The sequence below is a fragment of the Mobula birostris genome, chromosome 5, assembly GCF_030028105.1.
Source record: "Mobula birostris isolate sMobBir1 chromosome 5, sMobBir1.hap1, whole genome shotgun sequence".
Classification (NCBI taxonomy): Eukaryota; Metazoa; Chordata; class Chondrichthyes; order Myliobatiformes; family Myliobatidae; genus Mobula; species Mobula birostris.
Window position 1 is genome coordinate 198892471 of NC_092374.1, and position 13862 is coordinate 198906332.

Consider the following 13862-nt stretch of genomic DNA (forward strand, 5'->3'; position numbering starts at 1 on the left):
AGAATTAGGCCATTCAGCCCACTGAGCCTGCTCCGCATGCCATCATGACTGATTTATTCAACCTCTCAACATCTTCACCTGCTTCTCCCTTAACATGTCAAATTACTGGTTTCACAGTGGGAAAAGTGACAGTCATTGCATACCAGAGGGATAGGGAGAAGATACAGCCTGTGGCAGCAGCTACGATAACCGGGTCTGGCACCATAACCCTTGCACTCTGTTCAACCATGGGCAACTTGACCGTGAATGCCAGCCACAGCAGCAATTGCCAAATCACAGGATGTATTTAACAAAAAACAAAAACCTGCAGCACTCTAAACCATCCCATTATTACCTGGGAGGGTGTGATACTGAGGGAGGGAAATAATTTCTCCGCATCTCAGTTCTAAAAGGACGTCCTTCAATCTTGAAGTCGTGCCCTCTTGTCATAGAATCACCTACCATGGGAAATAAAGTTGCCATATCTCATCTGTTTAGGCCTTTTAACATTTGGAATGTTTCTGTGAGATCCCCACCGCCCCCCGCCATTCTCCTGAACTCCAGGGAATAAGGTCCAAGATCTGCCAGATGAGCCTCATACGGTAACCCTTTCATCCTGGAATTGTTCTCGTGAATCTTCTCTGAACCCTCCCTGATGTCAGTATATTCTTTCTAAAATAAGGAGCCCAAAACTGCACATAATACTCCAATTGTGGTCTCACGAGTGCCTTATAGAGCCTCAACATCACATCCCTGCTCTTATATCCTATACCTCTAGAAATGAATGCCAACTTTGCATTCGCCTTCTTCACAACTGACTCAACCTGGAGGTTAACCTTCAGTGTATCTTGCACAAGGACTCCTAAGTCCCGTTGCATCTGAGCATTTTGAATTCTCTCCTCATCTACATAATAGTCTGCCCTTTTATTTCTTCCACCAAAGTGCATGACCATACACTTTTCAACATTGTATTTCATTTGCTATTTCTTTGTCCACAACCCTAAACTGTTTGAGTCTCTCTGCAGGTTCCCCCACTCCTCCACCTATATTTGTACCATTGGCAAATTTACCCACAAATCCATTCATACTAAATCATTGACATACATCATAAAAAGCAGCGGTCCCAACACCGACATCTATGGAACTCCACTGGTAACCGGCAGCCAGCTAGAATAGGATCCGTTTATTCCCACTGTCTGTTTTTTTTGCCCACCAGCCAATGCTCCACCCACACTAGTAACTCCTCTGTAATTCCATGGGCACTTATCTTGCTAAGCAGCCTCATGTGCAGCACCTTGTCAAAGACCTGAAAATCCAAGTTCACCATGTCTACTGCATCTCCTTTGGCTACACTGCTTGTAATTTCCTCAAAGAAATGCAGTAGCTTAGTCAGGTAGGATTTTCCTTTCAGGAAACCATGCTGGCTATGGCCTATCTTATCATGTGCTTCCAGGTACTCAGCAATCTCGCTCTAACTATCGATTCCAACAACTTTGCAATCACTGATGTCAGGCTAATAGGTCTATAGTTTCCTTTCTGCTGCCTCCCACCCTTCTTAATAGCGGAGTAACATTTGCAATTTTCCAGTTATCCAGTACAATGCCAGAATCTATCGATTCTTGAAAGATCATCGTTACTGCCACCAGAATCTCCATAGCTACCTCCTTCAGAACCCGAGGGTGCATTCCATCAGGGCCCAGAGATGTATCCATCCTCAGACCTGAGCACCTTCTCAGTCATAATTTTCACTGCAACAAACTTTATTTCCCTGACACTCTTGAATATCTGGTATACTGTACTGTGAATGCTGATGCAAAATTCAGTTCCACTGATGCATTCAGTTCCACTGCCATCTCTGCATCTCTCATTGCAATATCTTCAGCGTCATTTTGCATTGGTCCTATACCTACCCTCGACTCTCTTTTTCCCTTTATATACTTAATAAATCTCTCAGTATCTTCTTTGGTATTAGTCGCCAGTTCCTTATTGTAATTCATCTTTTCCTTCCGAATGACCTTCTTCATTTCCTTCTGCAAGTTTTTAAAAGCTTGCCAATCCTCTATCTTCCCATTAGCTCCGGCTTCCTTGTATGACCTCTCTTTTACATAGAACATAGAATAGTACAGCACAGTACAGGCCCTTCGGCCCACAATGTTGTGCCAATCTTCAAACCCCGCCTCCCATATAAGCCCCCAACTTAAATTCCTCCATATACCTGTCCAGTAGTCTCCTAAACTTCACGAGTGTATCTGCCTCCACCACTGACTCAGGCAGTGCATTCCATGCACCAACCACTCTCTGAGTTAAAAAACCTTCCTCTAATATCCCCCTTGAACTTTCCACCCCTTACCTTAAAGCCATGTCTGCTTGTATTGAGCAATGGTGCCCTGGGGAAGAGGCGCTGGCTATCCACTCTATCTATTCCTCTTATTATCTTGTACACCTCTATCATGTCTCCTCTCACCCTCCTTCTCTCCAAAGAGTAAAGCCCTAGCCCCCTTAATCTCTGATCATAATGCATACTCTCTAAACCAGGCAGCATCCTGGTACATCTCCTCTGTACCCTTTCCAATGCTTCCACATCCTTCCTATAGTGAGGTGACCAGAACTGGATACAGTACTCCAAGTGCGGCCCAACCAGAGTTTTATAGAGCTGCATCATTACATCACGACTCTTAAACTCTGTCCCTCGACTTAGGAAAGCTAACACCCCATAAGCTTTCTTAACTACCCTATCCACCTGTGAGGCAACTTTCAGGGATCTATGGACATGTACCCCAGATCCCTCTGCTCCTCCACACTACCAAGTAGCCATTTACACTGTAATCTGCCTTGGAGTTTGTCCTTCCAAAGCGTACCACGTCACATTTCTCAAGGTTGAACTCCATTTGCCACTTCTCAGTCCACTTCTGCATCCTATCAATATTTCTCTGCAATCTTTGACAATCCTCTACACTCTCTACAACACCACCAACCTTTGTGTCGTCTGCAAGCTTGCCAACCCACCCTTCTACCCCCATATCCAGGTCGTTAATAAAAATCAGGAAAATAAGAGGTCCCAGAACAGATCCTTGTGGGATACCACCAGTCACAATCCTCCAATCTGAATGTACTCCCTCCACCACGACCCTTTGCCTTCTGCAGGCAAACCAATTCTGAATCCACCTGGCCAAACTTCCCTGAATCCCATGCCTTCTAACTTTCTGAATAAGCCTACCATGTGGAACCTTGTCAAATGCCTTACTAAAATCCATATAGATCACATCCAGTGCACTACCCTCATCTATATGCCTGGTCACCTCCTCAAAGAACTCTATCAGGCTTGTTAGACATGATCTTTTGCTTTTACTTTGCCTCTAATTTACTTGTCAGCCACATTAGTGCCCTTATTCCCTTTGAAAATTTCTTCTTATTTGGAATATATCAGTCTTGGACTTCCCTCATATTTTGCAGAAACTCCAGCCATTGCTGCTCTGCTGCCCTACCTGCAAATGTCCTTTTCCAGTCAACTTCGGTCAGTTCCCCTCTCATGCCATTGTAATTTCTTTTATTCCACTGAAATACTGTGTCATGATCCGGTCAGTGAAGTCTGCATTCCGGTTCACGGTCCGGTCCATCAATCCTTCTTCCGGGTTTTCCTGTTTTCTCCCTAGTTCTGTTGGCTGCTTTAATTGAGGAATTTGATTCTCATTTTGGTCTGGCACATCAATACCTCTGCAAACCAGGGATTGTTTGCTAGACGGTTCCCTTCCCTTCCCCTTCCTTCTGAAGCCTTCGCCTGTAACCTCGCCTGTATCGCCATCAGGTTCAACCGCTAAAGCAAGACCGGGGCCTTGCTGTGTATAGATAAGGAACAGTATGTCGTTGTTTGGAATTGTCTCTTCGTATCCTCACCTTCGCTAGGTAGGTCCGGCCGTTTGCTGCTACCTTTGACTTGGGAACTGTCTCTGTGTCCTCGCCTTTGCTAGGTAGGTCCGGCCGTTTGCCGCTAACTTGTGTTGGGAGCCGTTTCTTTGTGTCCTCGCCTCCACTAGGTAGGTCCGGCCGTTTGCCGCCACCTTGAGTTAGGAACTATCTCTGTGTACTCACCTTTGGTAGGTAGGTCCAGCAGTTTGCCGCTACCCTGGGTGGAAGTCTGTCTCTTCGTGTTCAGTGTTCTGTGTATAGAAAGAGCGTCGGCCCTTGGTCCTGTTCCTAAGGAGGGGGTCCTAGCTCTGAGTGTTGTGTATCAATTCTGGCCCTACGTCCTGCTCCCAAGGAGGGGACCTGGCTCTGTGTTCCATGTTCCTGAGTTACAAGTCCAAGGGTCCGAGGTTCCTGAGTTTCCAGTCCAAGGCTCCGAGGTTCCTAAGTTCCCAGTCCAAGGCTCCGAGTTTCCTGAGTTCCCAGTCCAAGGCTCCGAATTCTCAAGACAAAGTCAAGGCTTCGTGTTCTCGTCCTGTCCATGTGTCTCGTCCAGCCCAGGAGTACCTCGTCCAGCCCGGTACCGGAGTTCCCCGTCCTGTCCAGGAGTCCCTCGTCCTGTCCAAGTCGCAGTTTTGTGTTCTCGTCCTGTCCATGTGTCTTGTCCTGTGAAGGAGTTCTACATCCTGTCCTGTAGCCACGTCCCGTCCTTGCCAAGATCCTAGCCCCGAGTCCTAGCCTAGATCTGGGTTCCGAGCCCGAGTCAAGACCATGTTCTTGATACCCGTCCCGTCTCTGGCTCGGAGTCCTAGTCCAGGTTCCTAGTACCTTGTTCCTCGTCTGGCTCTCATGGTTCTTGCCCAAGCACTAGCCCAGGCCCTGCATCGTAGTCTCGTCCAAGGCCCTTTGTCAATATTCAGCGTCCATACTTCCCCACTTTCCTCGCTTTCTTGACACACCTAGTCCTGTTCCTTGCACTTCAGTGTCCGTGCCTTGCATTTGGGTCTGCCTCTCAGAGCCCCCTTATGACATACTGACACATTGGATAGTATTTTTTTCTCTCTTTTTTCAATGTGAACTCAATCATATTGTGATTACTGTTCCCTCAGGGTTCCGTAACCTTAAGCTCTCTTATCATCTCCAAATCATTGCACAACACCAAGTCCAGCACAGTTGATCCCCTAGTGCAGGGGTCCCCAACCTTTTTTGCAGTGCGGACCGGTTTCATCTTGACAGTATTCTTGCGGACCGGCGGACCGGCCGATCGGGGGGGCTGGGGGTGGGGGGCGGGATGGTTGCCAACGGACAAGAGTAGCAGTCAAACACGTTGCGTTTACCCAGAGAAAGACTACAATGACCATGAAGCCTTGCGCGGGCACCAGTGCGCATGCGTTCACCTGCCGATTATTTTTCCACAAATCGCGTTTGGCGATTCTGTTCGGAGGGGGGTGTTAATCACGACCGGAATATCGGTGATAAGTGGCTAATACACTCAATTTCGTTTCTAAAAGGCTTTATCTAACGAATTCAATATTAAACACACAGCGCATTTTCCTCGCATGAATATAGCGATAAGTCAATTATCAGGGGAGGACAGGGGAGCTAAATGTCGAACAAACTTCCAGTAGAAGTGTCAGAAGCAGGTTCGATATTATCATTTAAAGAAAAATTGAATAGGTATATGGACAGGAAGTAAATGGAGGGTTATGGGCTGAGTGCAGGTCGGTGGGACGAGGTGAGAGTAGCGTTCGGCATGGACTAGAAGGGCAGAGATGGCCTATTTCCGTGCTGTAATTGTTATATGGTGATATAATTCAATAGCATCATAACATTTTAAGTAACATTTGGATATTAAACACAGCGCATATTTTCCCCGTATGAACTTATAAAATCATTGCAACGCACCAATATCGCTGAATCAGTGGGAGCCCTGGGCTTGTTTTCCTGCAACAAGACGGTCCTATCGAGGGGCGATGGGGGACAGCGATACTCGAACGGAGTTCCTTATGTCCAGACTAATCCGCAATTTAGTTTTTGTTACATTCATCGCAGAGATATGTTGGAAATGGAAGCAACGTTTTCGGTGCTTCTGTGGCTATCTCAGGATATTGAGACTTGACTTTGATCCAGAATGCCGACAGAGATATTATGTCAAACATACTTTTCAGCCCGTCGTCATTTGCAAGCTCGAGGAGTTGATCTCCTCCCCGTGCTGACACGGATGACGCGCGGGTAATGACCTCACGTGCGTTCAAGCTCAACAGTGCGCGTGACCGGGAATGAGGAAAGGTGCAGCTGACTCATATCGCCAAATCATATCGTTCCCTCGCGGCCCGGTAGCGCATGCTCTGCGGCCCGGTGGTTGGGGACCGCTGCCCTAGTCCGCTCAACAACAAGCTTTTCTAAAAAGCCATCCCTTTGACACTCTACAAATTCTCTCTCTTGAGGTCCAGTACTGCCCTGGTTTTCCCAGGCAGCGTCTCTAGGAAAAGGGACAGTCGACGTTCCAGGCTGAGAGCCTTCCTCAGGACGAAGGGTCTCGGCCCGAAACGTCGACTGTATCTCTTCCTAGAGATGCTGACTGGCCTGCTACGTTCACCAGCAACTTTTATGTGTTTTGCTTGAAATTCCAGCATCTGCAGATTTCCTCGTGTCTGGTTTTCCCAATTCACTTTCATGTTAAAATCCGCAACGATTATCATGACATTGCCTTTCTGACATGCCTTTTCTACCTCCTGCTGTAACTTGTAATCCACATCCTGGATGCTGTTTGGAGGCCTATATACAACTGCCATTAGGGCCCTTTACCCTTGCCATTTCTTAACTCAACCCATAGAGACTCTACACCTTCCAATGCTATGTCATCTTTTTCTACTGATTTGATAGAGGTGCTGAAAGCCGCTTTCCACTCATCCCCTTCTCTTATGTGAATCAGATTGTCAGCTGGTGAGGGAGGGGTAGAGGGTGAAGAAAGACGGTGATCAGACAGCGCGTAGGAAGTTTGAAACATTCTTTCCCTGCACCATTCAGTCACTCGATCGTGAACTAGAATAGCCAGATTAATCAGGTCATCCAGCCTATCCTGCTCGTTTCAGACAGCAATCTGATGCTGGACCCCTGCGTTCAGTCCACGCTCAGAGGCAGTGATGGGAGATCTCTCATTCCACCTCATCTCTACTGCAAGGGTACGGAATTTAACTTTGTAGGCTCTCACTGTTCCTCTGCTTTCGCACATGTCCAAGAGTCGGTGGGCAGCCTCCTGACACCGTACTGGAAGATCAAAATCCCTCCTTAACTCCACCACAAAATATCGGAAAGACTGGCTGCGGGGTATCCTTGCTCCCATAAAGTGTTGAACAGGCTGAGTGGAGGTCCTTCAAGAAGATTGACCATCTACGCATGTTTTCGCGCATCATCACCAAAACGGCCAGGTTGGGCTTGTAATGTCAGCTCGCATTGGGTAATAAAATTCCGGCAACTATCAGGATCACATAATATTTGCCTGGTAGTGCCTATATGGTCGTGGGAGTCGGCCCTGGTCTGGGTGCGGGAGTGGGAACATTAGTAGCGGAGACTGTCGGTGCAACAGGAAAGGAGGACCTGCGAGAAGCTGGGAGTGGGATGAGGCGGTCGAAACTTGCTGTCATCCTGTTCAGATATGGAGCAAGTGCTGAGTGACAGACCCCGAAGTGGGCCGATAGTTCACAGACTTCAATGCGAACGTCTTAAAAGGAAAATAAAACAATAAACGCTCAGCAAAACAGGGGCGTTAACTAAAACTCTCAAATGGTAAATGAAGCCTACACTGCGGCTGAAAGGAACAACTAAATATGAAATGAAATCCGCTAGTCTTCAGTGTCAGTTGACTCGACAGTCCAATTTCTCATGAAAGGCCGAATGCAAACACGCAGCGAGGCGTTGCTGTGCTGTGACCGAGAATGGAGTTAAATACTATTACAATGAAATAATAATTAGCTGACACGCCGTGGATGTGACAGAGGGCGTAGGATACACTTGGTCAGGTCCCAGAGAGTTATTCAGCTTTCTATGTTTAAGCTGCCAGAACCTTGTTTTGTCACAGAAACATAGAAAACCTACAGCACAATACAGGCTCTTCGGCCCACAAAGTTGTGCCAAACATGTCCCCACTTTAGAAATTACTAGGCTTACCCATAGCCCTCTATTTTTCTAAGCTCTATATACCTATCCAAAAGTCGCTTAAAAGTCTCTATCGTATCCGGCCCCACCACCATTGCCGGCAGCCCATTCCATGCACTCACTGCTCTCTGAGTAAAAAACTTACCCCTGACATCTCCTCTGTACCTACTCCCCAGCACCGTAAACCTGTGCCCTCTTGTGGCAACAATTTCAACCCTGGGAATAAAACTCTGACTGTCCACACTATCAATGCCTCTCGTCATCTTATACACTGCCTCTCATCATCTTATAATCAGATTATACTTCTCCAAATGTTCATAAATCCTGCCTCTCAGGATCTTCTCCATCAACTTACCAATCACTGAAGACTCAGTGGTCTGTAATTTCCTGATATCTCTACTTGCTTTCTTGAATAAGGGAAAAACATCCGCAACCCTTCAATCCTCCGGAATCTCTCCCGTCCCCATTGATGATGCAAAGATCATTGTCAGAGGCTGAGCATTCTCCTCCCTCGCTTCCCACAGTAGCCTGGGATAGATCTCATCCGATCCGGGTGACTTATCCAACTTGGTGCTTTCCAAAACCTCCTGCATGTTCTCTGCCCTAATATCTACATGCTGAAGCTTTTCAGTCCACTGTAAGCGAACCCTACAATCGCCAAGATCCTTTTCTGTAGTGAATATTGAAGTAAAGTATTCATGAACTACCTCTGCTATCTCCTACGGTTCTATACACATTTTTTTTTACTGCCACAATTGATTGGTCCTATTCTCTTACGTCTTAGCCTCTTGCTCTTCACATACTTGCAGAATGCCTTGGGGATTTCCTTAAACCTGTCCACCAAGGCCTTCTCATGGTCTCTTCTGGCTCTCCTAATTTCATTCTTAATCTCCTTCCTGCTAGTTTTATAATCTTCTAGATCTCTATCATTACCTAGTTTTTGTAAACCTTTCATAAACTCTTCTTTTCTTCCTGACTAGATTTACAAAAGCGTTTGTGCACCACGGCTCCTGTACCCTACCATCCTTTCCCTGTCTCATTGGAACGGACCTATACAGAACCCCAGGCCAATATCCCCTGCACGTTTGCAACATTTCTTCCGTACGTTTCCCTGACAACATCGGTTTCCAAGTTCCTGCCTGATAGCCTCATATTTTGTATGATTGCCTCATACAGCAATTTTGCTTGTGAATATACATGTGTCATCTAATTATTATTTCATTGTGATAGTATTTAACTCCATTCGTTCGGTCGTACTGCTTGTCGAGATTTGGACACAGCACAGCAATGCTTCGCTGCCCGTCTGCTTTTGGCCTTGTCTGAGAAATTGGACCGTCGTGTTAACTGTCTCTGAAGGCTAGCGGTATTTCTTTTATATTGAGCTGTTCCTTTCAGCCGCAGTTTAGGCTTCGTTTCCCATTTGAGAGTATTAGTTAACGGCCCTGTTTGGCCAAGCGTTTCTTTTCCCTTCAACACTGTTCACATTAAAGTCTGTGAACTATCGACCCGCGTCAGTGTCTGCCACTCGGCACTTGGGCCATACCCAAACCGGGTGACAGCAAGTCTCAACAAGCACTGCGACGGAAGGAATGGAGTTAAATGCTATCACAATGAAATAACAATTAGCTGACACGAGCGTATTCACAAGCGCAATTGCCGCATCTGCTGCTCTGCCGAAACCATGGCTGTGACAGGAGATTGACGTAGGAGCTCCTGCTGCTGAACGGCTGATCCGGCGCTAAAAGCACACCTGGAGACGAGCCAGGGCTTCTCTGCCGTGCGCCCAGAAACAACATTCCCAGCAGACTGATCGGCTCCGTCGACAGGTAAGATCATTTAAGCCAGGGTTGGATGTCTGCTTGGCATCAGGGGATCTTCCCCTGAAAGTCGAGAGCCGGAAACTGGCACCGTGCTACGTGGGACCGTTTGTAGTGGAAAAGGCTGTCAAGAAGGTGTCCTATAGATTGCGTCTACCAGCATCGCTGAAGATCCACCCAGTATTCCATGTTTCCCAGCTCAATCTGGTTACTACCTCTCCCCTGGCCCCAGTCACCCCACCCCCCTCTCCTCCCCGACTGGTAGATGGCTCCTCTGTCTATACGGTGGGGTGCCTCCTGGCATCTTGCCGGGTAGGCGGTAAGGTTCAGTACCTTGTGGACTGGGAAATGCACGATCCAGAAGAACGTACTTGGATCCTGGTGAAGGACATCTTGGACAAGTCGCTGATCCGGGACTTCAACCGGACACAGGACTGCAGTGCCTCAGGGTTTGCGCCTAGCGAGGGGTGCCCTGTCATAACAACGGATTTGGTAGATCAGTAGATACGGCAATTGCACTTGTGAATGTGCACGTGTCAGCTACTCATTTTTTCCATTGTGATAGTATTTAACTCCATTCATTCCTTCGCAGTGCTTGTCGAGACTTGGACACAGCACAGCAATGCTTTGCTGCCTGTCTGCTTTCGGCCTTGGGCCATATCCGAACCAGATGACACTTCACCCAGGTCGTTTATAAAAATGACAAAGAGGAAGGGTCCCAGAACAGATCCCTGCAGGACACCACTGGTCCTCGACCTGCATGCAGAATATGAAACATCTACATCCACCCTTTGCCTTCTGTGGGCAAGCCAATTCTGGATCCACAAAGCAAGGTCTCCTTGAATCCCATGCCTCCTGACTTTCTGAAGGAGCCTCTCATGGGGAATCTTATCAAATGCCTCACTGAAATCCGTATACGCTACAATGCATCTACTGATCTACCTTCATCAATGTGGTTTGGTACATCCGCAAAGAATTCAGTCAGGCTCGTAAGGCACAACCTACCTTTGACAAAGCTATGCTGAATATCCCTAATTAGATTAGATCTCTCCAAGTGCTCATAAATCCTGCCTCTTAGGATCTTCTCTGACAACTTGCCCTTCACTGGTCTATAATTTCCTGGTTATCTCTACTTCCTTTCTTGAACAAAGGAACAACATTTGCAACCCTGCAATCCTGCGGTACTTCTTCCATCCCTATTGATGAGGGCAAAGATCATCCCAAGAGGCTCAGTAATCTCCTCACTAGCTTCCCACAGTAGCCTGGGTATATATCATCCTGTCCCAGTGAATTACTTAAGTTAATACTTTTCAATACTTTACTTAGGGCCTCTGCCCCTTCCCTCTTCAGTCCTGGCGAAGGGCTCCGACCCGAAAAGTTGACTCATCGTTTCCACGGATGCTGCCCGACCTGCTGAGTTCCTCCAGCGTGTTGTGAGTGTTGCTTTGACGCCAGCATCTGCTGATTATTTTGTGTTAATACTTTTCAAAAACTCCAGCACATCCTCTTTCGTAATATCTAGCCGATGCAAATTAGGAAATTTAGTGTATTGCAGTACCGCTCTTGACCAGAGGGCGGAGATGGCGAGCCGCCCAAAGGTTAGTTTCACGGCGAAGGATCGCCGCCTGCTGCTGGTAACCGGTACTGCAGCAGAAGAAGAAACAAAATGTAATTGCTGGGAACAGGCACAAGAATTTTTTGTGTCTGGAATGTGGGCATCGGCAACGGGAATAAAATTTACTGCTCATCGACTGTACTTGAGAAGCTGGAAACGAGCGACTTCAGTTTACAACATTTTGTAGTTTGCAAGCAGTTACAACGTTTTGTTTCTGCCTTACCACCACCCTTACAAAGCGTTCCACGCACATGCCACTCTCTGTGTAAAAATCTACCTCTGACAACCCCTATAATTTCCTCCAATCTCTTAATATTATGCCTCCTCCTTTTAGCTGTTGCTGCCCCAGAAAATACTTCCTATGGCTGACCACCCTCTGTGTGAAAATTCCTGTTAATTCTTTTCCTTCTCAGTTTATACCGATTAGTTCTTGATTTCCCAGATAAGGATAAAAAAAAACGGACTGGCTAATTAAAACTGTCACAAGAGTTCAAACCTTATCACCAACGACTCAGGATGTAACTTGAAATATCAAGTAAATCTAGCCTTAAAGTAAACACATCTCATAAGTGACGGTGACTAATCCATTTTTAGATTTTTTGTCAAAACCCCTCCAATTCCTCTGGCACGGTAGCCCAGCAGTTAGCTTAATGCTATTACAGGTAGCCCCCAGACAGGAAATTACAAGCTATGGGGATGGGAACATCTGCACAGCTGGGGAATAGAGGCTTGGGTCCATTTCTGGGCACCACACTTCAGGAAGACAGGATTTACTAGTGTGGGTCATGAATTAGAATCAGAATCAGGTTTATTATCACTGATTTATGTTGTGAAATTCGTTGCTTTGTGGCTTCAGGACAGTGCAGTAAATAATATTACTACATGATACATGGTGCAATCTAGTGAGGTAGTGTTGTTGGTCCGTTTAGAAATCTGATGGTAGAAAGAACAAGGTGTTCTTGAAACACTCAGTGTGTGGCTTCAGGGTCCTGTACCTCTCTCTGATGGGATCAGTGAGAAGAGGGTAGTCCTGGATGGGGAGGATCAAACAAACCCATTGTGGATTTTCCAGTCCTCTGGGACCAGGCCAGAATCAAGTGACACTTGAAAGATCATGACCAATGCACACACAATTCTTGAGGTAATTCAGCTGGCCAGGCAGAATCTGTGGAGGGAAACAGATTGTTCAGGGGAAGAGTTTCGCGGGGGAAATGTTGATTGTCCATCTCCCTCCATAGATGCTGCCTGAGTCCGCCCACACAATGAGAACCTGGACATCCCCTACCACCCAGCAGCTCATGTGTTACAATGAAAAACTTGCCTGCAGCAGCATCACAGACACAGAGAATGGCTGAAAACTTAAATTCTACATCAATTATACAAGGCAGTGAAGAAAGTGTGCTAGAAAGGATGAGGGGAGAGTGAACGGAGGTGTTTCACATCATGAACGGTTTAACAGGGGATAGTTTCCAGCAGAAGATAAGGAAGTAAGTGGTTTAATGGGAGGAAGATTTTGGAGGAGAAAGAAATGGTTTCTGCATCTACAGATCTCGGTCAGATGGAAATTCATTCAACGTAACTCTGTCGAGGGGATCTGATACAGGAATACTTGTGGAGTTGTGTGGAAAGAAAAAGGTGGTGGGGGAGAGGCTGGGGACCGTAAGTGAGTTACCCGCAACTTCCCGATTGGGTGGGAGATGGTTGTCTCTCACCACACTCCCGGACAGTATTCCTGTCTCAGCTGGAAATCCTCATTGTCACACTGTGATTCGTGGGACCTTCTTCTGAAGCCCATCTCCCCTCCTGGGGCAGAGTCCACCAACAGCAGCTCACCAGTCCTTGGTCCTCGGACAGTCTTTCAAGTTGTTCCTTGACGTAGCCCATCTTCCAAGAACCTTCCTCTCCCAGGGGTGAGGCATTTGGAGCTTCTGTTGGTGTTTCTGTAGCCTGAGAATTTACGAGATGGGGTTTCTTGCCCCCTACCCAACCATCCTCCTTTTGCAGCCGGGCTGGGGACTGTCTATGGTAGCTACCTGGGATCTTTCTGTGCATAAGTTGGCCTCAGGTGTAGGCTGCACTACGAGAGCACTTGGTCGACTGCTAAAGCTACCAGAGAAATGAAAGCCGGGCAGCATCACTAAATATCATCAGCAGCTAAAAACCCAGAAACCTGTAGGGTGGGCCTTAAATGCCAAGACATTGAACCCGAAGACTGCGTGGTACTGCGGATGTTTAAACGAAAGAACTGTTTGGAACCTCGATTTGAAGGGCCATTTCAGATTTTGTTGGGCACTAATGCAGTCATTAAAGTAAGAGACAAACTGTCATGGATTCACACCTCTCATTGTAAGATGGTGCCAAACCATGGCAGTTGGATTAGATCGTGTCCT

At 46.9% G+C, this 13862-nt stretch overlaps 1 protein-coding gene across 1 annotated transcript in view; it reads right to left on the bottom strand.

The window, feature by feature from the left end:
- Positions 1 to 9662: 9662 nt before the first annotated feature.
- Positions 9663 to 13862, bottom strand: part of LOC140198465 (butyrophilin subfamily 1 member A1-like) — a 77784-nt gene continuing 73584 nt past the window's right edge. The window contains exons 5-7 of the mRNA XM_072259549.1: positions 11416 to 11501; positions 10229 to 10329; positions 9663 to 9812 (exon numbers count right to left, since the gene is read on the bottom strand). Coding sequence (XP_072115650.1) covers positions 9663 to 9812; positions 10229 to 10329; positions 11416 to 11501 — 337 coding nt within the window. The remainder of the gene's footprint in view (positions 9813 to 10228; positions 10330 to 11415; positions 11502 to 13862) is intronic.